At 41.2% G+C, this 25857-nt stretch overlaps 1 protein-coding gene across 1 annotated transcript; it reads left to right on the top strand.

Moving 5' to 3' along the window:
• The first annotated feature begins 11121 nt into the window (after positions 1–11121).
• LOC129638595 (glycine cleavage system H protein, mitochondrial-like) lies at positions 11122–11661 on the top strand. Its single transcript, XM_055563141.1, has one exon. It carries the CDS (start codon positions 11122–11124, stop codon positions 11641–11643), a length of 522 nt encoding a protein of 173 aa, XP_055419116.1. The 3' UTR covers positions 11644–11661.
• Positions 11662–25857: the final 14196 nt, after the last annotated feature.

Genomic DNA, 25857 nt, shown 5'->3' on the forward strand with positions numbered 1-25857 from the left:
ATGAAAAGCCAGGGCAGCCAAAAATAAATAAATAAATGAAATTTTAAAAATTCTTTAAAAACAAAACAAAAAACCTGAAAACAAGAGAAATGCGACAGTGAGTGATTTGAGATGGGAGGAGCTATTTCTAAAGAAATGGTCAGGAAATAATGCTCTTAAGAAGCAAAATTTGCACTGAGCTCTGAATGAAGAGAAGAAGCCACCCAAGCAAAGATCTGAGAGAAAGCCATTCCAGGGAGGAAATGGCAAGTGAAAAGCCCTGAGGTGGGGATGAATTGGATGGATTAAAGTAATAGAAGAATAGCCATGATAGCTGAAGAATGGTAAGTTAAGGGCTGAGTGGTTATAGAGCATGATACTGTGAAAACGAGGATAAAAACAAAACTGCTAACAGCATGTGGTCTGTGTCAAGGAATTTTAATATTATTCTAACTGTAATAAGAAGCGGTAATAAGATGTCTTAGTTTTTTACATAATAATATTAAGTGGTGTTAAAGCCTTAAATCAGAGTACAATGTGTGTGTGTTAGCCGATCAGTCATGTCTGACTCTTTGGTGACCCCATGGACTATAGCCCACCAGGCTCCTCTGTCCATGGAATTCTCCAGGCAAGAATACTGGAGTATGTTGCCATTTCCTTCTGCAGGGGATATTCCTGACCCAGAAACTGAACCTGGGTCTCTTGCATTGCAGATAGATGCTTTACCATCTGAGCTACTAGGGAAGCCCAAATCAGAGTACAACAGTTATAACTTATCATTAGTTCTCAGTTGTATACAGAATTGCTAGACCATGAGTTGAGTTTGTTTAATACCAATGCTTTGATAAAATAATGGAAATTTTTTAGAAATGGTAGCAATTACTGTTATAGTAATGTCCCCCATTGAATCACACCTCCCTGGACACATGGTCTTCCTGTAGTCCTTTAACACAGTAACCCTGAGCTTGGCCTCTCACATTGTCTCTGTGACTTGCTTTGGCTAGTGGGACATAAGCAAGCAGTCACCAGCAGAGGCTTGCAAAGCACGTACGCATTGGAGCCTGCTCTCCCTTGCTACTGGTAGAACCCATCAACCATATGAAGAAGTTCAGGGTAGCCTGCTGGAGTGTGAGTGACACTTGGCCTAGATTCTTCCACCACCCCAGCTGACAGTCAGCCAACCACCACCAGACAAATGAATAAACCCAACCACAGACATAAACCCTGCTAACACTCCACCCAGATAAACCCAACCCAGACCAAGCCTAGATCACAATGCGTGCATGCTCGTTTGTGTCCAACTCTTTGCGGTCCCACGAACTGTAGCCCACCAGGCTCCTCTGTCCATGGGATTCTTCAGGCAAGAATACTGGAGTGGGTTGCCATGTCCTCCTCCCAGGGATCTTCACAACCCAGGGATCTAACCCTCAACTTCTGTGTCTCCTGCACTGGAGGCAAATTTTTTACCACAGACCACTGGGGAAGACTGCCAGATCACAGGCTAGTGAGCAAATCAAGCATTTTAAGCCTCTAAATTTGGGGGTAATTTGTTGTGCAGAAATGAGTAATTGAGGCAGCTATATAAATAGAATCCCATTTCATAAGCTTCAAGGCAACCAAAAATTTATGCGTTACTGTATTTAAACTACTTTGTTTTAGTGCTTCTTTTTTTCCCAGCCACACTGCACTCCATGTGGAATCTTAGTTCCCCAACCAGGGATCAAACCTGGGCCTCCTGCAGTGGAAGTGTGGAGTCTTAACCACTGGACCACCAGGGAAGTCCCCAATCTAAATTACTTTTAAGTGACACTTTGTAAAATGATTCAATTGGTTTCAAGGTACTTAAAACAGTTTAAAATGATACATTCACAAAATATCAATGATACATATTTTAAAAACCACCCAAACCTATTAATATTATAGTTACTTCTGTACAGATATTCAAATACAGTTATTATATATAAATATCATTCCAAAAGGATGCATTTTTATTTTGGGGGAAGGGACTTATCCACTTTATCCATGCAATTCATCTTTTTTTCTTTTTTATAATTATATTTATTTATTTTTAAATAATTGATGATTGCTTTACAATATTGGTTTGATTTCTGTCATACATCAACATGAATTAGCCATAGGTATACATATGTCCCCTCCCTCTTAGTTTCTTTCTTTAAGTTTTGAATAACAATTTCACAAGATTCAAAACCAAAAACGTCATAAACTGATATCCAGTTAAAAGTTCTTCCCATTTCTGTCATATCCATCTACTACCCCCATCCCACACAACCATTATTATTCATTTCTTATATATTCTTCCAGGGTTTATGATTTTTTTATTCAAGAACTAAAATAGCAAAACTATATTTGTATGTATTTTAAAGTAGCGAATGGGAGAAAAGGTGAGGATATAATGGTATTTGTTAAGAGAACTCTTTCTGCACAGGATGGTTGCCATTCTCTTTATCATCAATTTTTGCTCAGGTTTTATCAACTAAATTAATTGAGGAAGTATTTGTTGAGTCTCCTCTCAAACACAATTCTAGGTTCTGGCTCTGTATGTAGCCTAGATAAGAATATCATCAATACACTCTAGTGAAACCAAAAGTAGCTTTTAATGGATGACTCTAATTTCACAATAAAACAATAGTTTTTATACATGTAGTAGTCTCTAACCAAGAAATCCAGTTTTTTTTTTATTGAATGTGTTAAAGGAAATTGAATATTTAGAAAACAACTGATCAAAACATAAACAGCTGGAAACAGCAAACATGAAGCCAAAGAAAAGAAAAATACAAGAAACTTGAGAAAACAGCTTTAGAAATGTCCATAGTTACTAGCTTTCAACCACCAGGAAGATGTCCAACCAAAACTAAAATTTAAATGCCTTCAGGGAAAAAGGAGTTTCAACACTTAGCAACTTCATTACTAAGAAAGTATCTGACCTAAATTCACAGGGGAACCACTCATATTTTAAGTTACCTCATACTAATCTATTTCTCAAGCTTATAAATATATTGGTGATGTGATGGACTCAAAAGCATCTTAAAGACCACACACGAACTTTAATATTAACTTGTATTGAGATAACAAACTAACTAAAAACTGAATAATGTATATCCCGTGAGAAGTCACAGCTCTAAGCAACAACACAGCATTCTGCTGCATAGAAAGCCAGAAGGCAGGCTTGGTCAACCATGAGATCACCACTTGCATTTTTATGTATCCCCCTCCCAGTATTTGAAAGAACTTGCGCAACTGAAATCAGTTCAAACGAGTCTGTCCACAACATCCTTGAATAGCCTTCAGTGTTTAACATTTTATTCTCAAGTGACTACTTTTCCACACATCGTTATGATGATGGTCAGTTTTGATGTTGAAAACAAACAGGTCTTGAAAGCAGATTGCTTCAAAATGTGTTAATATATAAAGTTTCTCAGCTCTGCAATTTTTTTTCTATTACCCTTATCATAGAACCAGGTGAGGGAAAAGGATAGAGATGCTATTAATAGAATAGTTCAGAAGAAAACATGACATAAGCAAATGATGCTCTTCAATGGAGTGAAATTTATGTAATTTCATAATGGAAATTATGAAAACTATGTTATTCAGTGTTGTCCAGAAAGACAACTAGTAAGACAGAACTAGTAAGGTATAAATATTATATATATACACACACACATACATACAAGATATAAGTTTATATATACATATTATATGGGCTTCCCAGGTGGCACTAGTGGTAAAGAACCTGCCTGCCAAAGCAACTTGGGTTCAATCCCTGGGTCAGGAAGATCCCCTGAAGGAGAGCATGGCAACCCACTCCTGTATTCTTGCCTGGAGAATCCCATGGACAGAGGAGTCTGGTGGGCTGCAGACTCCACAGGGTTGCAAAGAGTCAGACATGGCTGAAGTGACTTAGCATGCACCCATATGTATCATATATATAAGGTTATATATTAATATATATTGGGTTGGCTAAAAAGTTTGTTCAGCTTTTTCCATCAGCCAGTATGGAAAAACCTGAAGGAACTTTTTTGCCAGCCTAATATATAAGAGATATCTAGAGACTGGTTGATTAATTTATTGGAATTGTTTCACTCAATTGTGGAGACCCACAGGCTGGAGAGCCAAGGAAGAATTGATGTTGAAGTTCAGGCCAGTCTCCTGGCAGAAGTCCTTCTTCCTGGAAGGAGGTCAAAATTTGTCTTATTAAGGCCTTCAACTGATTGGATGAGACCCACCCAGTGAGCCTGTTACTGAGAGTAACATGCTTTATTCAAAGTCTACTGATTTAAATGTTAATCTCACCTCCAAAATACCTTGTGAGCAATATCTAGAATAACACTTAAATAAATATCTGGATACCTAGGCCTAGCCAACATGGGACATAAAACTGACTATCACACCAATGAACCCTCAACAAATACTTCTTGAGCAATACAGATGATCCTGGGAAACGGTACATAAAATGAATTTTTGTATATAGAAGCCCCATGACTTCTCAAACTAATGCTACTTTTAACTTGTAGTTTGGCCCTGCTAGTCCCTGTGGCATTCCAAAGAGAGGCAAATAATAACCCAATAGATAGTCAGTTTCAGCCTATGAAGGCTTGAGACTTAGAGGATTCATATTTGAAAGAACTCTTGATCTTCTTAAACTGGCAGACCTGAAGGGAAGCCTGAACATGCTCACATGAGTTCTCCTGCTAATCTGCAGTGGGGTTGCTCAGTCTAGAAAAGTGACCTCCTGCCTTGGATTCTTGCTTTGTCCTCCAGTTCCTCAATGAGCCTCAATGCCTGCCCTGACCTCAACTTACTTGACCAGAGCCCAAACACGCTCTGTGCACCATGAACTGGGGCTGCTTCCACATACCAAGAGCAATTATCTGTCTGATTCCAAACATCAGCACATGGATGGTCTTCAGCACTGGGGCTTGCTGTGTCCCTTTGCACACTTAATCTGGGTACTGAACCCAATTCCAATGCATGTTTCAGTGTGTGTGTGTGGTGGAGGGGACAGGTCTTATCCCTCAAAGCAGCAAACAACTCTCCACACACCAGCTGGCTGCCCTACAATTCAGCTCAACGTTGACCCTATCCACCCAGAGATAGCATCGGATTCTACAAGGTCAGGGCTCAGTCCCACAAAACTGTCCCATCCCCCAACTTCAGGTTATCACCTGTGCTTCTGAGCAACCAGTTATACAGTGTAGGTTCCAACAAGCTTCTCCTTGGGGTCAGTTAATTTAATAGAGTGGCTCACAGAATTTGAGGGAAACTGTTACTAGATTTTACTAGATTAGCAGCTTATGATAAAAGAATAGAACTCAGAAACAGCCAGAGGGAAGAGATGCACATGGAAAGGTATGGGGAAAGGATGAGGAGCTTCCTATGCTCTCTCCAGGCTGCCACTGTCCCCAAATTTCCCAAATTTACCAATCCAGCAGCTTTCTAAATTCTGGCCTTTTAGGTTTCTCTGGAAGCTTCATTACATGGGCTGCTGCTGCTGCTGCTGCTGCGTCGCTTCAGTCGTGTCCGACTCTGTGCGACCCCATAGACGGCAGCCCACCAGGCTCCCCCGTCCCTGGGATTCTCCAGGCAAGAATACTGGAGTGGGTTGCCATTTCCTCCTCCAATGCATGAAAGTGAAAAATGAAAGTGAAGTCGCTCAGTCGTGTCCGACTCTAGCGACCCCGTGGACTGCAGCCTACCAGGCTCCTCCGTCCATGGGATTTTCCAGGCAAAAGTACTGGAGTGGGGTGCCATTGCCTTCTCCGCATTATATGGGCATGAATGATCAAATCATTAGCCAACGACCACTGAATCAACCTCCAGGTCCTCTCCTCTCCTTGGACACCAAGAGGTGGGACTGAAAGTTACAACCCTTTAATCACCTGGTTGGTTTTCCTGGCAACCTATCCCCATCCTCAAACAGGGTCCAAAAGTCACTTCATTGACATAACAAAAGACACCTTTATTGCTCTCCTCCCAGGAACTTCTAAGGTTTTTAGCAGCTCTGTTCCAGAATTGAGAGTGAAGAACAAACATATATTTCTCCTTAGAAATCACAGTGCGTGCATGTTCAATCCCTTCAGTCATGTCTGACTCGTTGCAACCCTGTGGACTGTAGCCTACCAGGCTCCTCCATCCATGGGATTCTCCAGGCAAGAATACTGGAGTAGGTTGCCATGCTCTCCTTCAGGGGATATTCCTGACCCAGGGATTGAACTCACATCTGCCTGCATCTCCTGCATTGCAGGTGTATTCCTTACCCCCTGAGCCATGTGGGAAGCCCAGAAATCACAGTATCACAACATTATTGGGATGCTTTCTCCACCAGCACTCATTCTGTTTCAATTTCCTTATCCTTGGAAGCCATTATACAGACTGCTAAATTCTCCTAGTTCTTCTTGTCCTTCCTCAGGTTCCACTGCTTCCCCACTAACCTGTGCCTGCTTGAACAGTTTATGGCAGTAGATGAAAAGGAAGAAAAGTAAAAGTGAATGGTCCTCCTATGCATTCTGCAAGATCAGATTCCTGAGTATCATATTTTCATGCTGCTGCTGCTAAGTCACTTCAGTCGTGTCTGACTCTGTGCGACCGCACAGACGGCAGCCCACCAGGCTCCCCTGTCCCTGGGATTCTCCAGGCAAGAACACTGGAGTGGGTTGCTATTTCCTTCTCCAATGCATGAAAATGAAAAGTGAACGTGAAGTCGCTCAGTCATGTCCGACTCTTAGCGACCCCATGGACTGCAGCCTACCAGGCTCCTGCATCCCTGAGATTTTCCAGGCAAGAGTACTGGAGTGGGGTGCCATTGCCTTCTCCGATCATATTTTCATAGAACTGTATATATCCGATTTGAATGTGGCTTCAGCTGCATCTTGTAGAACAAAAGTATGAAAAGTATACACTATAACAACAATACAATTACGATATTTCTGCTATAAGTCTCAGTTATTTTGGCCCTACTGCAAACAGTTTCTTTTTATGAGAATCACATATTCTAAAATTATGATCTTAATAGCAAAATGAGCAATGAAATATATTTTAAGTGGTTAAAATAAGAAAAACTGATCTTGAAATTATTTTTAAAATATCTGTAAAGCATATTAAACTGAAAATACAGCTCAGACTGGGACTTGAATCTGTGAACTGGAACTTGAACCCACTATCTTTTTTTTTTTTTTTTGGCTGTGCTATGCAGCATGTGGGATCTTAGTTCCCTGACCAAGGATCAAACCTGTGCCCTTTGCATTGGGAGCATGGAGACTTAACCACTGGACCACCAGGGAAGTCCAAACTCATTATCTTTTAATTGAGATCATATATCTGGTCTCAGGACTTAATGAAGCTCGGGTTTTTTATGTCTCATCACAGAAAGAATTCAGTGAAAGACAAAGTCACAAGTAAGAAGTGGATTTATTTAGAGAGATACACATTCCCTAGACAGAATGAGGTCCGTCTCAAAGGCAAGAATGACCTTGGGAGAAACACTCCACAGACAGTATGTGGGCCATCTCAGAAGGTAAGAGGCCCCCAAATATGGGGTGGTTAGTTTGTATGGGCTGGTTAATTTCACAGGCTAATGAGTGGGAGGATTATTCTAAATATTTGGGGGAAGGGGCAGAAATTTCCAAGAACTGGGCCACTGTCCACTTTTACCTTCTATAGTTAGCCTCAGGACTACCATGGCACCTGTAGGTATATCATTTAGATGCTAATATATTACAGCGAGCTCTAATGAGGCTCAAGGACAACTGGAAGTAGAATCTTCTGCCATTTTGGTCCTAGTTGGTTCTAAACAGTTTATGTCTGTGTTGTATCCTCAAGGGCTATATCATTCTTTTAGAGGTTGTGCCCTGCTCCCTTTCCTCCTGTTTCAAAACCAGGTCTTCTAAGAGTGTCTTCCTTGCCTGTAAATCAGGCACCTCTGAAAGATATACTGATGTATATTTTTAAAAACACCAGAAGACAATTTTACCTCCCCAGGCCAACTTGGCCTCGGTGGGCCGGGCTGCCAGATCCACCATTCTCTGGCATTGGGATTTTCGTTTTCAGATGCATCGAGTTTGTTGGTTGGTATTATATGTATAATGAGTACATGCTAGATACCTACCAGTCATTCCTTGCTCAGTGTGTGTGTGTGTGTGTGTGTGTGTGTTCCCTATGGGCAGCAAGACAAGTCACGTAATTTGTATTGGTTAGCACTCCCCTGCTCTCACCCTATCCTCACCCTGGGCCACCATGATTGACTTATCCAGACATAATTCAGGTTTGAGCAAGCATTAGGAACCTATTGGACAGGAAAACTGGATCAAGAAGGAAGTACTGTCACCAGAGGCAACAGGAAACCCCAGGCCCAAAATGAGGAGCTGAGCCAGACAGGATGCCCGTCAGCCAAAGTCCAAATGCCAAAGGGAAAGTCAGGGAAAAGATCAAGTCCTGGAAGGAACATAGATGGGAATGATCAAAATCAGAGTACACAGTCAAGGAGAGAAACAGGAAAGCAAGATAAAGTAAAATCAAATCAAGACTAATTAGGGGCAAGAGAAGGCACATCAATTGATTAGAATGCCTGCTAACTACTGGGGGTGGCTTCAGAGAGGCCCAGAGGGATGTGTTGAAAAGAAGGGCAGGTAAGTCAGCCCAATGTAGAGTCAGGAAGGAGGTGGATTAACATTTCCTATGGTACCTTTCACAAAGTAAATTCTCAGTTAATATTAACTGAGCTAGTCAAGCAGTAATCAGGTACACACAACCCTGGTGGTCGGAACGTGTCAATTAGCTTGCACAAGAATAAACCAGACCAAAGTTTAGGGCATGCCATTGAGAAGGTCATGGGGCATTTTTATTAATAACAGTTAAACAAGGGCTGCTTCAGAGTCTGACAGCCCAAGACCAAATTGGACCAGTTTTGCAGAGGTACATGGAAGAAGGAAGAAAAGAAAGAAAGAGAAGCTCATGCTTACTAAATACCAATGCGCTTATGTACTTTGCTTAATTCAATTGCCAAGGGGTATGAAGTATTTATGATTTCACAGATGATGAAATTGGAGAATGGTTAAGTATCTTTCCTAAGGTCACACAGTCAGAATTCAAATGCAGAACTGATTCCAGAATCCAGGCTCTTTTTGAATATTCTACCCTCCACCTTATGAACCAGGTTGGGAAGATGCACAGACTAGTCAGTGGAAAATCAGAGAGAGCAACACCCTGTCAAGAGCAGGACAAGAAGGCTCTCTGGAGGAGAGGGTTTGTCACTTCTTGAAAAGATACTGCAGTTGAACTCTGTTCCTTGTGACTTTGCTTGGTTGACTTGCAATAACCAAGCCATGATCCAGGTAGCAGTAGCTACTATTTACTGAAAATCTACTGTGTACTCACACCCTATGCTGGTACATATATAAAGCACTATCATTTCCAAAACATTTTCACAGCCATTGTTTCACTTGGCCAAGACAAGGACTCAGATACATGGCAGAAAACCAAAAAGCCCAGATTTCAGAAACAGGAAGCAAGTTAAGGCAACATTGGTATTTTAATACTGAAAACCAGATGGCTAGACTGGAACTGCCTGGCTTGTTGTTCAATCCCTCAGTCGTGTCTGACTCTTTGCAATCCCATGGACTGCAGCCCACCAGGCTCCCCTGTCCTTGGGATTCTCCAGGCAAGAATACTGGAGTGGCCTGGCTTATTCTTGTCTAAAATCAGGATTGGTCCAGGGACTCAGGTGGGACTGAGTCTGCAGGTGGAAGGCCAAGTAACTCCTGACTTGGAGGAAGAAAAACAACAAGCTTATGAAATAGGCAACTTCTGATGGCAATTTCATTCAAAACTATCAGGAGGCTCTACCTGAAGAAAACAAACAAACAAACAAAAAAAACACTAATTAGAAAAGATACATGCACCCCTATGTTCATAGCTGCATTATTTCAATTGCCAAGATATGGAAGTGCCCATCAATAGATGGATGGATAAAGAATATGTGGTATATATGCAATGGAATAGTCAGTTCAGTTCAGTCGCTCAGTCAAGTCCGACTCTTTGTGACCCCATGAATTGCAGCACGCCAGGCCTCCCTGTCCATCACCAACTCCCGGAGTTCACTCAAACTCACGTCCATGGAGTCGGTGATGCCATCCAGCCATCTCATCTTCTGTCATCCCCTTCTCCTCCTGCCCCCAATCCCTCCCAGCATCAGAGTCTTTTCCAATGAGTCAACTCTTCGCATGAGGTGGCCAAAGTACTGGAGTTTCAGCTTTAGCAACAATCCTTCCAAAGAACACCCAGGACTGATCTCCTTTAGAATGGACTGGTTGGATCTCCTTGCAGTCCAAGGGACTCTCAAGAGTCTTCTCCAACACCACAGTTCAAAAGCATCAATTCTTCAGCACTCAGCTGTCTTCACAGTCCAACTCTCATCCATACATGACCACTGGAAAAGCCATACTCAGCCATAAAAATGAAATCTTGCTATTTGCAACAACATGGAAGGACCTAAAGGGTATTATGCTAAGTGAAATGTCAGACAAAGACAAATACCATATGATTTCACTTAAATGTGGAATCCAAAAAACAAGTGAACAAACATAACAAAACAGAAACAGAGTCATAGATACAGAGAACAAGTGGTGGCTGTCAGAAGGGAGGGGCTGGGAGGAGGAAAGAAATAGGTGAGTGAGCTTAATAGCCTTATGGGATAGAATCCCAGCTCTGCCACATCCCAGCTATGCCATCTTGGGCAAGTCTCTTCACTTCTCTGAGCTTCAGTTTTTTTCACAGGTTAAGTGGGGATAATAACTGTAGCTACTCCATTCACATAGGGTTGTGAAGATTCAATGACAAAGTGTAGAAAAACCCTTTACAACAGTGCTTAACACACAGTAAGTGATAGCTTTTAAATTTTATCTATAGTCACACTTAGCCAGACACCAATTCGTTCTCCATGCTGTAGCCAAAGTGGCATTTTCTGAAATAAATATGCTCACATCCTCCCCACCACCACCACACACAAGGACCCAAAGTACAGTCTAATGGATTGCCATCGCCCTTAGGATAATGTCAAAACTCCCTAACAGCCCCGGCCGGCCCCGGTGCTCTAGGTGCCGCGCGGAGGCCCACTGCACCCGTGCGAACATGGTGCTGCGCGCGGTGCTGAGCGTGCGGGCCACGGTTGGCAGCCTGTGTGCCATCTGGGCACCTAGCGCGCCCTGCTTGCTGCTGCCCTGGGGACTGCAGGCAGGTGCCCTCCAGGCGCTGCGCACCGGCCCTGCTCTGCTGTCGGTGCGGAAATTCACAAAAAAACACGAATGGGTAACAACAGAAAACGGTGTTGTAACTGTGGGAATCAGCAATTTTGCACAGGAAGCTTTGGGAGATGTTGTTTACTGTAGTCTGCCTGAAGTTGGGACAAAGTTGAACAAACAAGAGGAGTTCGGTGCTTTGGAAAGTGTGAAAGCTGCTAGTGAACTCTATTCTCCTCTATCAGGAGAAGTAACTGAAATTAATAAAGCTCTAGCAGAAAATCCAGGACTTGTCAACAAGTCTTGTTATGAAGATGGTTGGCTGATCAAGATGACATTCAGTAACCCTTCAGAACTAGATGAACTAATGAGTAAAAAAGCATATGAGAAATACATACAATCTATTGAGGAGTGAAAATGGAACCCCTAAATAAACTACTTTGAAACAATTAAATCTATCATAGTTGTCTTAAATTAGTGGTGGATAGATATTTAAAAAGCAATTTTTAGCAAAAGAAGCTACTTGTAACAATGTTTTCTGAAGAAAATACCCCTTAACTTTCTAATGACTTCAGATAAACAGTGAGCATCTTTTCCACAGCATCCTGTGATTTTTAGGCTAGGCTCCAGTTATAATATTCAGAATTCCTGAAATTATCTCTGGTAAAACTGATTACAAAAATTATGTAATTCAAGGATAACATGGTTATCTTAAACCTTATATGACATTGTAACTTGCTTACAGCTATCCTTGGATTTGGGTCAAAATTATCTTCCCACTAGAAATAACTGCCAGTGGAGAAAAGTTTGTTAGTTGTGTAGTGTCCAATGAAGAATATTACTATCTTAATTTTGCTGTGTTTGCTTAATTTTGCTGTGTTTGCTGGTGCTATTTTTATACAGTGAAGCAACAGACTTGCAGGAGAATAAACAATTTAATAATAAAATATTCAGCTTCTAAAAAAAAAAAAACAAAACTCCCTAACACAGACTAGAGAAAGTAGTGCGTGAATTTCCGCAGCATGAAACCAGAACCGTTTTCCACTATGCCTTTCTAGAAACTTCCTGCTACCCGACTGGCCTTCTGTTAGTCCCCTTCACTCAACTTGCTCCCTCTCACCCCAAGGCCATGTTCTGCCTGCCTGGATGCTCCCGATCCTTTTTCCTAACTGCTCCCCATTCTGCAGTTCTCAGCTCAAACCTTACTTCCCCAAAGAACTTTTCCTTGACTGGTCATTTCTGAACACTCTCAAATTGTCACATACCTATTCTGTACTGAATATATCACAGTGGCTGTTTTTATTTCTTTGTGTGATTATAGGATTAGTGTCTACATCCCCTACCTGACTATGACGTCTGTAACAGTAAGGAGCTTGTTTTTCATCACGGCTACCTTAGCAGCAGGTAGTATGTGTCTGGCACATAATAAATGTTCAACAAATTGCTAGACTCAATGAATGAAAGAATGACTAAATCTCACTTGCTGTGCAGAGGATCAAATGGAAGAAAAAATAAATTGAAACCATAAGACTGCAGATAACATTGTAAAATGGTCTGGGCCTTGAAAAAGTTATGAGGCTGTGGAAGCAAAAGTTCTTAGACCAAAATCATGTTTAAAGGAAAATAAGACAGAAAAAAAAAAATATGGAGTTTCAGCTAATGGAAAAAGCAGGAAGGAAGGGGGAGAATTATTGAATCCACTGAGTCAAGACAAGGCAATTAAACATTATTTTTTAAAGTTAGGGGGTGTATGTGTGTACACTTCATAGTCTTTAAACTTAAAAACACACCCAAGTTATTTTTGATAGGAAAAGAAAAATCTGGAAAAAAGGAGAGTTCCTGGAATAGGAGAGATACCAACGCCCACCTGGCCTTCTGTACTGCCAGCCTCATTTCTGGGCAGTTGATCCCTGTTTCTATTTTTCCCCTTTCTTTGTTTTTCATTAAGACTGCTAGAATGACCCAGCTCTGAACTTGATGCTATTACCTTCAGAACTCAGCATTTCTGAATCAAGGCCCTCTCCTCCCCATCCCTTGTGCTCTTGATCTGCCTCATCTCTGCTATTTAGTGTCCTAAAAGTAGCTGCCATTTGGTCCTTGCCCAGCCTTTCTGTTCACTCCTCACTAACCACACCACCACCCTTGGTGGGAAGGTTCAGGGCTGCTTCGTGGTCTAGCCTAGGGATTTTCAAGTCATAGGACAGACCCAGCAGTGAATTTAGTGGGTCAAGATGAGACTAGTTTTTAGTGGGATGAAATAGAATGGAAAAATAAATATCAGAGTGCATTGTACATAGTAAGGTGTGTCTTGTTAAACTTTCTAGATTCAATCATATCTGTATGTATTAAAAATGTTTGATAGCTACTGTGATTTAGTGCTGCTTCAGCATGCTAGACTCTATAGTGTTTGGTGTATGAATCAGACAAGCAGTTTTCCCCCAGGAAGTTTTGTTCAGTAGTTTAGCCTTAATGTAAATAACTCTGATATAAGACAGATAGTAATAAATATCATAAGGCAGCCATAAATAAAGCTTACAGGTAACGATAATAACTTAGTGTCTATAATAATAAAATGCTATTTATAATGTTTATTGAGCACATTTGTGCCAGGCAATGTGCTAAGCACTTTATGGGCCTTAGCTCATTTGGTCCTCTTAACAACACTATGAAATAGGCCCTACTCTCACCCTCACGTTATAGAAGTAAAAATGGAGGCTCAGAGACATGATGCAACTTGTCCTGGTTCCCACAGTTGGTTACGTGGCTGAACCATGACTGAACAGCAGTGTCACTCAAGTTCAACACCCATGCTTTTATGCCACTAAATGTTACCATCTTTGTAATCCAACAAATTGCCTTTCCCCCATTGTTCTAATAATACCTATTAATAATATTTCTATTTCTACCACCTCTAATAATACCAATAAAATATTCATGGTAGCCCCTTCCTATTATTGAATGGTTATAGCTAAATTTTTGGACCACAGCAAAGTCCCCTTTCTACTTATCAGTTGCAAAATAATTGATCTCCCACTAAAAGAGAGCTTCTCTTATCATAACCCCCTAATTACAAAACAAAAACAAAAGAGGGAGGGAATCATAATGTGGTATGTCCTTGGTTGCCTCACAGAATTGACCTTTACTGTCTCTGGGTCCATAAACATAAGCAGGTATACATTAATAATTTCCCTAAAGGCAATCAACTAATTCCTGCATAAATATTCTTTTACCTCCAGGGAGTTCCCAGTAAATGTAAATGGTGCTTAAGCTATTAAATAGTAACACGCTTAGCTCATTAAATCTTCTCAGGAATAATTTGTACCGAGGGAGGGTCTGTTAACATCCACATGCCTACTTGAATGTCTGACAGGGGTTTATATGGTACCCAAAGAAACACTGGGCAAGCCTTTGCCAGAGCATAGCCTAAGTGTGAATGCTGCTACGTGGGGCACCTGCTGCCAGGGCTAGACATCCAGTCATGGGGCACTCAAGTCCTGAATTCGAGAGGTCATAGTGGATGGGGCTCTTGAAAAACAAACTGGCTGAGACACATGAAGAAGAAAAGGGAGAAGGAGGCAAGGATTACAACCTGAATTATCCTTATATTATACTCTTTTTTTCAAAATGCTTTCAGATCCATTGTAATTTTTAATTATTAAATATTGGATCAGTTCATTTCAGTTCAGTCACTCAGTCATGTCCGACTCTTTGCGACCCCATGAATCGCAGCACGCCAGGCCTCCCTGTCCATCACCAACTCCCAGAGTGCACTCAGACTCACGTCCATCGAGTCAGTGATGCCATCCAGCCATCTCATCCTCTGTCGTCCCCTTCTCCTCCTGCCCCCAATTCCTCCCAGCATCAGAGTCTTTTCCAATGAGTCAACTCTTCGCATGAGGTGGCCAAAGTACTGGAGTTTCAGCTTTAGCATCATTCCTTCCAAAGAAATCCCAGGGCTGATCTCCTTCAGAATGGACTGGTTGGATCTCCTTGCAGTCCAAGGGACTCTCAAGAGTCTTTCCAATACCACAATTCAAAAGCATCAATTCTTCAGTGCTCAGCTTTCTTCACAGTCCAAGTCTCACATCCATACATGACCACTGGAAAAACGATAGCCTTGACTAGACGGACCTTTGTTGGCAAAGTAATGTCTTTGCTTTTCAATATGCTATCTAGGTTGGTCATAACTTTCCTTCCAAGGAGTAAGTGTCGTTTAATTTCATGGCTGCAGTCACCATCTGCAGTGATTTTGGAGCCCGAAAAAATAAAGTCTGACACTGTTTCCCCATCTATTTCCCATGAAGTGATGGGACCAGATGCCATGATCTTCATTTTCTGAACGTTGAGCTTTAAGCCAACTTTTTGACTCTCCTCTTTCACTTTCATCAAGAGGCTTTTTAGTTTCTCTTCACTTTCTGCCATAAGGGTGGTGTCATCTGCATATCTGAAGTTATTGATATTTCTCCCGGCAATCTTGATTCCAGCTTGTGCTTCTTCCAGCCCAGCATTTCTCATATCAGTTAAATAAGCAGGGTGACAATATACAGCCTTGACGTACTCCTTTTCCTATTTGGAACCAGTCTGTTGTTCCACGTCCAGTTCTAACTGTTGCTTCCATACCTTTAAAGTATTCTCTTTAATGTTGATGTAAATTAGAAAGCATCCTCACAACACCGGGGAACCTACTCTCTAGCAGAGATGCTGGAAGTCTGGTTTTGGAGTCTGTATTTGGGGAAAATCTGTTATTTGGTTTTGGTTTTGATCTAGATCCTTGGAAGGCTGAATAGACTGCTCACATCAACACCATTTTTGTTTTTCTGTACTTGCACATGACCAAGGCTCAGTATTTGGAAGTATTATGAGTATCAAAACACTGTTTCAAATATAGGTAGGCATTCTAGATGTTACATGCACTGAAAATTCCCTTACTATTGTAAGAACAAAATGCTGCACTATAAATGATAGTTATACAAATGAGCTGCTAAGTTTATGTACAATGATTATGAACATCAAATAATTAAACAGGGGGATAGATAAAGAATATGAATATTAAAAAAGTATGTTGACTAAATTAGTCTATGAAGAAAATTATATACTTTTTGAACTAATGAATGTTATAAAAATAAAATAATTCAAGGTCAAGTAGTATAGATTAGATCATATAATTCTAATATTTTTGAATTGTTTGGTGTAATTGTATTTCTAACATGAAACAAAATAATCTTCAAGGACTAAATTTTATTTTCAGGTCTCTAACTCCATTCAGGCCATAAGCCTTTCAAGAAAAAGTTCTGTTTGAGAATGCTTTACATTTTCTGAGTTTGATTTAACAATGGCATATCAACATTATCACCTCAAAATTTCATAAGAAAAAATTCCCAAATCATCTGTGACAAAGCATCTTCAATCCTCTAGGTAAAAGTGAATATGAAGAGTATGTGCTCAGTCACTCAGTTATGTCTGACTCTTTGTGACCCCATGGACTATAGCCCGCCAGGTTCCTCTGTCTATGGAATTTTCCAGGCAAGAATACTGGAGTGGGTTGCCATGCCCTTCTCCAGGTGATCTTCCTGACCCAGGGATTGAACTCGCATGTCTTGTATCTCCTCCATTGGCAGGTGGGTTCTTTACCACTAGAGCCACCTGGGAAGCCAGAAAAGAGTATAGTAAATAAGAAAATACTAAACAAAGTTGAGTCACCTTAAAAATATCTTGTCTTTGCACTGACCTCGGTGGACAGTGATATCTATTTAGTTTCACAAATGTGCAGCTCAGTGTTCACAGAAGATGACAGTGTTTAAAAAAAATTGTTCTGGTTCTGGATGTAAAAATATATTTTTAATTCTAAAATGATAACTAATGGACATATAGCAAGAATTAATTTTTAAAATGAAATTGCAGGTTTGTTCTTATATCTCACAAGTTCATTCTAAAATGGTGATATTTGGTTTGGGCTGAATATTGATATTACACTAAGCCCTTCAGCATTTTGGAATTGTCAATCTCATTTTTATTCATTGCTTCACTACATATTGGCTCAATGGTAAAGAAACCTCCTGTAATACAATATAATGTAGGAGATGCAGGTTCGATCCCTGGGTTGGGAAGATCCTCTGGAGAAGGAAAAGGCGACCCACTCCATATTCTTGCCTGGAGAATCCCATGGACAGAGGAGCCTGGTGAGCTATAGTCCATGGGGTCGCAAAGAGTTGGACATGACATCGTGATTAAACAACAAAACCATATATTGCTTAGCTTTGCTTAGAAACAAACTTTCAGTAGATGATATTAATTAGTCCTTTTGCTAAGGACTAATTATCGACATTATCTTAATGGGATTTGTTTTCTTTGCTGTATTATACTCTAATTTATACAAATGTTTCAATTTATTGATCCGTCTTTTTTTTTTTGATTCATCTTTTCAATGGATATTGAGGTTGTTTCTCTCTCTCTCTTTTTTTTACTGTATTGGCAAAGCTTCTCTGAGTATTCCAGTGCATGCCTCTTTATGTACATGTGCAAGAATTGTAGAGTGTATGACTAAGAGTTGAACTGCTAGGTCATAAGTAATGTGGTTTTTTTTTTGACCACACCTCCCGGCTTGCAGGATCTTAGTTCCCTGACTAGGGGTCTAGCACGGGTCCCTGCAGTGGAAGCAGAGTCCTAACCACTGGACCACAGGGAATTCCCAGAGGATGTACATCTTTAGTAGACAATGGCAATGTTTTTTCCAAAGTGGTAGCACTTGTGCTTCAACCACAGCGTCCATCTCTATTCTTTCCCTGTGACTTTACAGCAATTTTGTGATACTAAGGCTCACAGAGAGAAAGAACAAGGAGATTGTGAAAAGAGAATTATTACAAATGTCAGCAAATCTTCTACTAATTTCCTTTTAGATGAGTTGCTTAACCTTTGGAGGGCTTCCCAGGCAGCACAATAGTAAAGAATCTGCCTGCCAATGCAGGAGACTTAGGAGGCCCAGGTTTGATCCTTGGGTTGGAAAGATCCCCTGGAGGAGGACATGGCAACTCACTCCAGTATTCGTACCTGGAAAACCCCATGAACAGAGGAGCCTGGCGGGCTAGTCTATGGGGTTGCAAAGAGTCACACAACTGAGCATGCATGCAGGCAACCTTTCTGGGTGTCATTTTATTCACTTCTTAAATGAAGTTTTGGACAAGGAGAAATTTCTTTCAGTTCTAAAAGTCTTTTATCTACATCTTGCAGTTGGAAATACTGAGACACAGAATGATAACCTGCTTTGCCTAAATTCATATAGCACATCACTGGGGCTCAAGTTCCTCACGTGAAAAAAGGGGATAGACTATCCCAGTCTTACATATCACAGCATATTTTATGTGTCTGGACTGAGAGTCCATGGTTTCAGGGCCAACATTAATCACCATTTATTAATAGATCCATTAGTGAAAGTCGCTCAGTCATGTCCGACTCTTTGAGACTCCATGAACTATACAGTTCATGGAATTCTCCAGGCCAGAATACTGGAGTGGGTACTCCAGGGGATCTCCCCAACCCAGGGAATGAACCCAGGTCTCCCACATTGCAGGCAAATTCTTTACCAGCTGAGCCACCAGGGAAGCCCAATAGATCTATAATAGACTATAAACATTAATGAAATAACATACTATGTGCAAGGCAGGCATCATAGATACCAATGATGTCCTCTGTCCAGAGGAAATGTCCTCTGTTTTTGAGGAGCTCATAAGATAACAGAAGAGATACGTGGGTAAACCAGGACGTATCAGTCTACAGTGAGACAAGTGAGGTGATAGAGATGTGCACACATCACAGCAGGAGGGGTGGAAGGGGGAACCAGAAACACTTATGGAAATAAATGAAAGCCCCATGAGGGCCTGGGCCAGCACTTTTGCCTGCCTAATATCTAGCACTTGCTGGCTCAGACGGTAAAGAGTCCGCCTGCAGCGTGGCAGACCCGAGTTTGATCCCTGGGTTGGAAAGATCCCCTGCAGAAGGAAATGGCAACCCACTCCAGTATCCTTACTATGATATTGAATGGTTTGCCTTGGAAATGAACAGAGATCGTTCTGTTGTTTTTGAGATTGCATCCAAAAGTACTGCATTTTGGACTCTTTTGTTGACTGTGATGGCTACTCCATTGCTTCTAAGGGATTCTTGCCCATAGTAGTAGATATAATGGTCACCTGAGTTAAATTCACCCATTGTAGTCCATTTTAGTTCACTGATTCCTAAAACATCTATGTTCACTCTTGCCATCTCCTGTTTGACCACTTCCAATTTGCCTTGAATCATGGAAGTAACATTCCAGGTTCCTATGCAATATTGCTCTTTACAGCAACAGAATTTGCTTCCATCACCAGTCACATCCACAACTGGGTGTTGTTTTTGATTTGGCTTCATCTCTTCATTCTTTCTGGAGTTATTTCTCCACCGATCTCCAGTAGCATACTGGGCACCTACTGACCTGGAGAATTCATCTTTTAGTGTCCTATCTTTTTGCCTTTTCATACTGTTCATGGGGTTCTCAAGGCAATAATACTGAAGTCTATGCCCTGACCAGTAATGCTGAAGAAGCTGAAGTTGAATGGTTCTATGAAGATCTACAAGACCTTCTAGAACTAACACTCAAAAAAGATGTCCTTTTCATTATAGGGGACTGGAATGCAAAAGTAGGAAATCAAGAAACACCTGGAGTAACAGGCAAGTTTGGCCTTGGAGTACAAAATGAAGCAGGGCAAAGGCTAACAGAGTTTTGCCAAAAGAATGCACTGGTCATGTCAAATACCCTCTTCTAACAACACAAGAGAAGACTCTATACATGGACATCACAAGATGGTCAATAGCGAAATCAGATTGATTATATTATTTACAGTCAAAGATGGAGAAGCTCTATACAGTCAGCAAAAACAAGACCAGGAGCAGACTGTGGCTCAGATCATGAACTCTTTATTGCTAAATTCAGACTTAAATTGAAGAAGGTAGTAAAACCACTAGACCATTCAGGTATGACCTAAATCAAATCCCTTACAATTATAAGTGGAAATGACAAATAGATTCAAGGGATTAGATCTGACAGAGAGAGTGCTTGATGAACTATGGACGGAGGTTCGTGACATTGTGCAGGAGGCAGTGATCAAGATCATCCCCATGGAAAAGAAATGCAAAAAGGCAAAATGACTGTCTGAGGAAGCCTTACAAATAGCTGAGAAAAGAAGAGAAGCTAAAGGCAAAGGAGAAAAGGAAAGAAATACCCATTTGAATGCAGAGTTCCAAAGAATAGAAAGGAGAAATAAGAAAGCCTTTCTCAGTGATCAGTGCAAAGAAATAGAGGAAAACAATAGAATGGGAAAGACTAGCAATCTCTCTAAGAAAATCAGAGATACTAAGGGAACATTTCATGCAAAGATGGGTACAATAAAGTACAAAAATGGTATGGACCTAACAGAAGCAGAAGATATTAAGAAGAGGTGGCAAGAATACACAGAAGAATTCTACAAAAAAAGATCTTCATGACCCAGATAATCACAATGGTGTGATCACTCACCTAGAGCCAGACATCCTGGAAAGTGAAGTCAAGTGGGCATTAGGAAACATCACTATGAACAAAGTCAGTGGAGGTGATGAAATTTCAGCTGAGCTATTTCAAATCCTGAAAGATGATGCTGTGAAAGTGCTACACTCAATATGCCAGCAAATTTGGAAACTCAGCAGTGGCCACAGGACTGGAAAAGGTCAATTTTCATTCCAATCTCTAAGAAAGGCAATGACAAAGAATGCTCAAACTACTGCACAATTGCACTCATCTCACACGCTAGCAAAGTAATGCTCAAAATTCTCCAAGCCAGGCTTCAGCAGTATGTGAACCATGAACTTCCAGATGTTCAAGCTGGTTATAGAAAAGGCAGAGGAACCAGAGATCAAATTGCCAACATCCGCTGGATCATGGAAAAAGCAAGAGAGTTCCAGAAAAACATCTATTTCTGCTTTATTGACTATGCCAAAGCCTTTGACTGTGTGGATCACAATAAACTGTGGAAAATTCTGAAAGAGATGGGAATACCAGACCACCTGACCTGCCTCCTGAGAAATCTGTATGCAGGTCAAGAAGCACCAGTTAGAACTGGACATGGAACAACAGACTGGTTCCAAATCAGGAAAGGAGTACGTCAAGGCTGTATATTGTCACCGTGCTTATTTAACTTATATGCAGAGTACATCATAAGAAACGCTGGGCCAGAGGAAGCACAAGCTGGAATCAAGATTGCCAGGAGAAATAACAATAACCTCCGATATGCAGATGACACCACTCTTATGGTATACAGTGATGAAGGACTAAAGAGCCTCTTCATGAAAGAGAAAGAATAAAAAAGTTGGTTTAAAACTCAACATTCAGAAAACTAAGATCATGGCATTTGGTCCCATCACTTTATGGCAAATAGATGGGGAAACAGTGGAAACAGTGGCAGACTTTATTTTTGGGGGCTCCAAAATCACTGCAGATGGTGATTACAGTCATGAAATTAAAAGACGCTTGCTCCTTGGAAGGAAAACTATGATCAACCTAGACAGCATATTAAAAAGCAGAGACATTACTTTGCCAACAAAAGTCCGTCTAGTCAAGGCTATCCAGGTTTTCCAGTGGTCATGTATGGATGTGAGAGTTGGACTATAAAGAAAGCTGAGCACTGAAGAATTGATGCTTTTGAACTGTGGTGTTGGAGAAGACTCTTGAGAGTCCCTTGGACTTCAAGGAGATCCAACCAGTCTCTCCTAAGAGATAAGGAAATCAGTCCTGAATATTCATTGGAAGGACTGATGCTGAAGCTGATGCGATGGCCACCTGATATGAAGAACTGACTCACTAGAAAAGACCCTAATGCTGGGAAAGATTGAAGGCGGGAGGAGAAGGGGACGACAGAGGATGAGATGGTTGGATGGCATCAGTGACTTGATGGACATGAATCTGAATAAGCTCCCGGAGCTGGTGATGGACAGGGAAGCCTGCAGTCCACGGGGTCTCAAAGAGTTGGACACGACTGAGCGACTGAACTGACTGACTGATCCAGTATCCTTCCCTGGAAAATTCCATGGATGGAGGAGCCTGGTGGGCTATTGTCCATGGAGTCACAAAGAGTCAGACATTACTGAGTGACTTCACTTTCACTTTCAGTATAAGCTGGTCACAGGATAGTCCCTCGATAAATATTTATGAACTGAATAAAGACTAACAATACCTTATCATCCTGAAACATGTTTACAGTTCACAAAATGCTGCTGTATACATTATCTTCATTGATCTTATCAGGTCCTTTCAGTACAATCAAAACAGATGGGGTTGAGAAACAGTCCCTCCATTGGCAAGTATCAGAAGATATTAAGGAAAACCTGATAAAGTGATTGTTATTTTAATGATATGAATTGGATCCTCTTAGCAGGCAGTTCCTACACAAGAACTACCTGTTCAGTAGGGAAGGTTAAAATTGCAATGGAAAAAAAAAATCCCTCTCAAATACAGTGTCCTTCATCACACCTTCCTGCGAAAACAACTGTCTCACATCAAATGCATGAGGCATTCTCTTCCATATTACTGTCCTGCCTGTTTGGCCTGTATATGCTCAAGAAATCAGAAAGCAGACGTAGGGTGAATTACTGTCAAAAATCAATGCCTGTCATTTTCTATTTTTATCATGACAATGAATGCTGGATTGTTGCATCTGAGGACAAGAATGGGAATTGTTCATGCAGAAGAAATCAAACACGAAACAAAGGGTCACTCTGTGAGAAGGATGGGCTTGAGCATTTCTGAACTAGAACCACTGCCTGAGACAGCCCCTCAGTTTTCCATTCCTACCTTCTTTTTTGGCAAAGTTGAACTGCTGCCTGGGAGCTATATTTCTTTTTATAATTGTTCTTGATCTTCATATTGACCCAAACAGGGTCTCTGGGAAAGGGTGGAAGCTGTGAGTCTCTGTTGCTTTCCCAATCTAAACAGTTCTTGGGTTATCTCTTAGCACCTTGTGGGCCTCCCTCCTGATCCTTATCACAGATCAGCTCACCCAGCGGTGAAGGTCTAAAATCAGCATATGAAGTGAAAAGAGTAGAATCAAAATTTCTATTATCAACCACTTAAATCTCCCAGAAAGTGCCATATGGGTGGTTTGCATATACTACCCCGTCCCTGGGTTGGGAAGATCCCCTGAAGGAGGAAATGGCAACCCACTCCAGTATTCTTTCTTGCCTGGGGAATCCCATGGACAGAGGAGCCTGGAGGGCTACAGTCCATAGGGTCGCAAAGAGTCAGACACAACTTAGCAACTAAACAACAATATATATGAATAAATGTATTATGTGCATAGGAATATCCTGTATATGACATTATGTAGGCAAAATATATCTCTCAGTATTTTAATTACATAAAAAGGAGAATGCTCAGAATAGAAACCACGGAAGTGCACCAATGCCACAGCTCTGTTTCTTGGCAGAATTATGTAATGCTTATCATTCCCAGTAGTCTCTAATCTCTATTAAGTCATGGAACCTGCCCTATTTTGATGGCTTCTCTTATCCTCTCTATGAATGCCTAGCTCAGTTCAGCCTAATAAATAGACGTCAACTGACTAACTTAAAGGTGAGCTGGGAGGACAGAGGCAGGATGAGATCTGGTCCAGAACCAGCCTGCTCTGCTACCATGATGACCTCAACAATGACAATGTGTCCTACCAGCTGGCAGGCCCTCCAGGTCACCCTGCTGATAAGCAACTCCTGCGGAGCACTGAGCCACACTGCTCCCTTCCTATCTGTCTGGGAGAGATGACATTTGAACTCCTAAAAGCCAAGTGATATCAATCTGCCCCACAGTTTTACTTCGTGAACTTCAATGTTTAATGTTTTTTAAACTAATCATATGTGCATTTCATTAAAAACAGGCACCAGAAAAGGGGCTGGGAGAGGGAATGCATACAAGAAGAAATAATAAAGAAGCTGATACACAAAGGTAAAAGGCTATAGAACGATTGCATCTCCCATCAGGTCAAGCACTGCTTGATATGTATACACCCTTTTACAAATAAGGTTAATTGCCCCTACTGCCGGCTGTCTGGATCACTGACTTAGAGGACTACTGTCCGTGCATGTGTGCGTGGATGCTCACTCAGTCGCGTCCGACTCTTTGGTGACCCCATGGACTGCAGCCCGCCAGGCTACTCTGTCCATGGAATTTTTCAGGCAAGAATATTGGAGTGGGATGCCATTTCATTACAAAATAAAGGAATGGAATTAGGTCAAACACTATGTCTTGGGAAGCACAGTGGACTGACCTGAATACTGAGCTCTGCTACCAAGTATAACTTTGGGCTAATTGTTAAATTAGAAACTTGAGCTGGAATAACATGCCATTTGAGTTCCAAAGTTCCATTATTTATCAGATTTCAACTTGTAAGCATATCACAGTAACAACTCTATTCAGAAAATAATTAGTTTTCTTTAGCAGCACTGGGATTTTTGTCTGATGCTTGTAATTCACATCATTCTGGCACTAGATAAATATTCCTACTACTGAAACATAAGCCTCTTGTAGTCAGTGGCAGATTTGGGATATAGTTGTATTATCTTCAGCTATGATCCTCTTAGGGCTTCCCAGCTCTCCAAGGTCAAGGCTCTGACATGGGTCTTGCAAGGTCTACCTAGGTTCTGCCATAATCACTCTATAATTTAAGCTGGAAAACCACTACTTCAAGTAATAAATCACTATTTGGCATAGACTGCGAGAAACTTTCATTTAAAATGAAACAAAAAAAATTTAATTGGTATGCTATGCCTTTTGACTTGTATTGACCAAACTAGTGACATATAATTTAATTATGGGGCTTCCCAGGTGGCTCTTGCGGTAAAGAATCTGCCTGCCAATGCAGGAGACATGAGATGCTGGTTCAATCCCTGGGTAGGGAAGATCCCCTGGAGAAGGAAATGGCAACCCACTCCAGTATTATTGCCTGGAAAATTACATGGACAGAGAAAGCTGGCGGGCTATAGTCTGTGGAGTCACAGAATCAGACATGATTGAGCGACTGAGCAGAGAGCAGAGAATCTAATTATACTACTGTTTACAGTTTGCAGTAGGAATTTTGGAGCTTTGTGGATTCTCAGTGGATCAATCCCAAATCTCTAGCTCCCTGTCCAGCCCAGAACAATCTCCTGAGCTCTAGACCCATATAATCCAGCTGTTGATTGGATCTCTCTCCCACTTTTTGTACTCACAAACACTTGAAATCAGTGTATCCCAAACTGAACTCATCACCTCCTGAATCTTCCACTCTCTCTTTGTCTAAGATCTAGAGGACAGGACTGCCATTGTCTTGGGGGCTTCTGTTTGAAACCTCAGCATTCATCTTTGACTCTCCTCTCTCAGTCCTAATCAGCTGTAAAGTGAATCCCACATTCAGCATTTCTCCCATCCATCTTCTCCACCCCATGTCTACTGTCTTATCCCCTAGTTTAGACCCTATTCACTCTCAGCTATACTTCTGAAGTGACCTTTTTAAAAAAAATTTTTATTGATTGATTTTATTTTAGGCTGTGCTGGGTCTTCGTTGCGCACGTGCTTTCTCTAGTTGTTGCGAGTAGGGGCTAC

The sequence above is a fragment of the Bubalus kerabau genome, chromosome X (genome assembly GCF_029407905.1).
Source record: "Bubalus kerabau isolate K-KA32 ecotype Philippines breed swamp buffalo chromosome X, PCC_UOA_SB_1v2, whole genome shotgun sequence".
In the NCBI taxonomy this organism is placed as follows: Eukaryota; Metazoa; Chordata; class Mammalia; order Artiodactyla; family Bovidae; genus Bubalus; species Bubalus kerabau.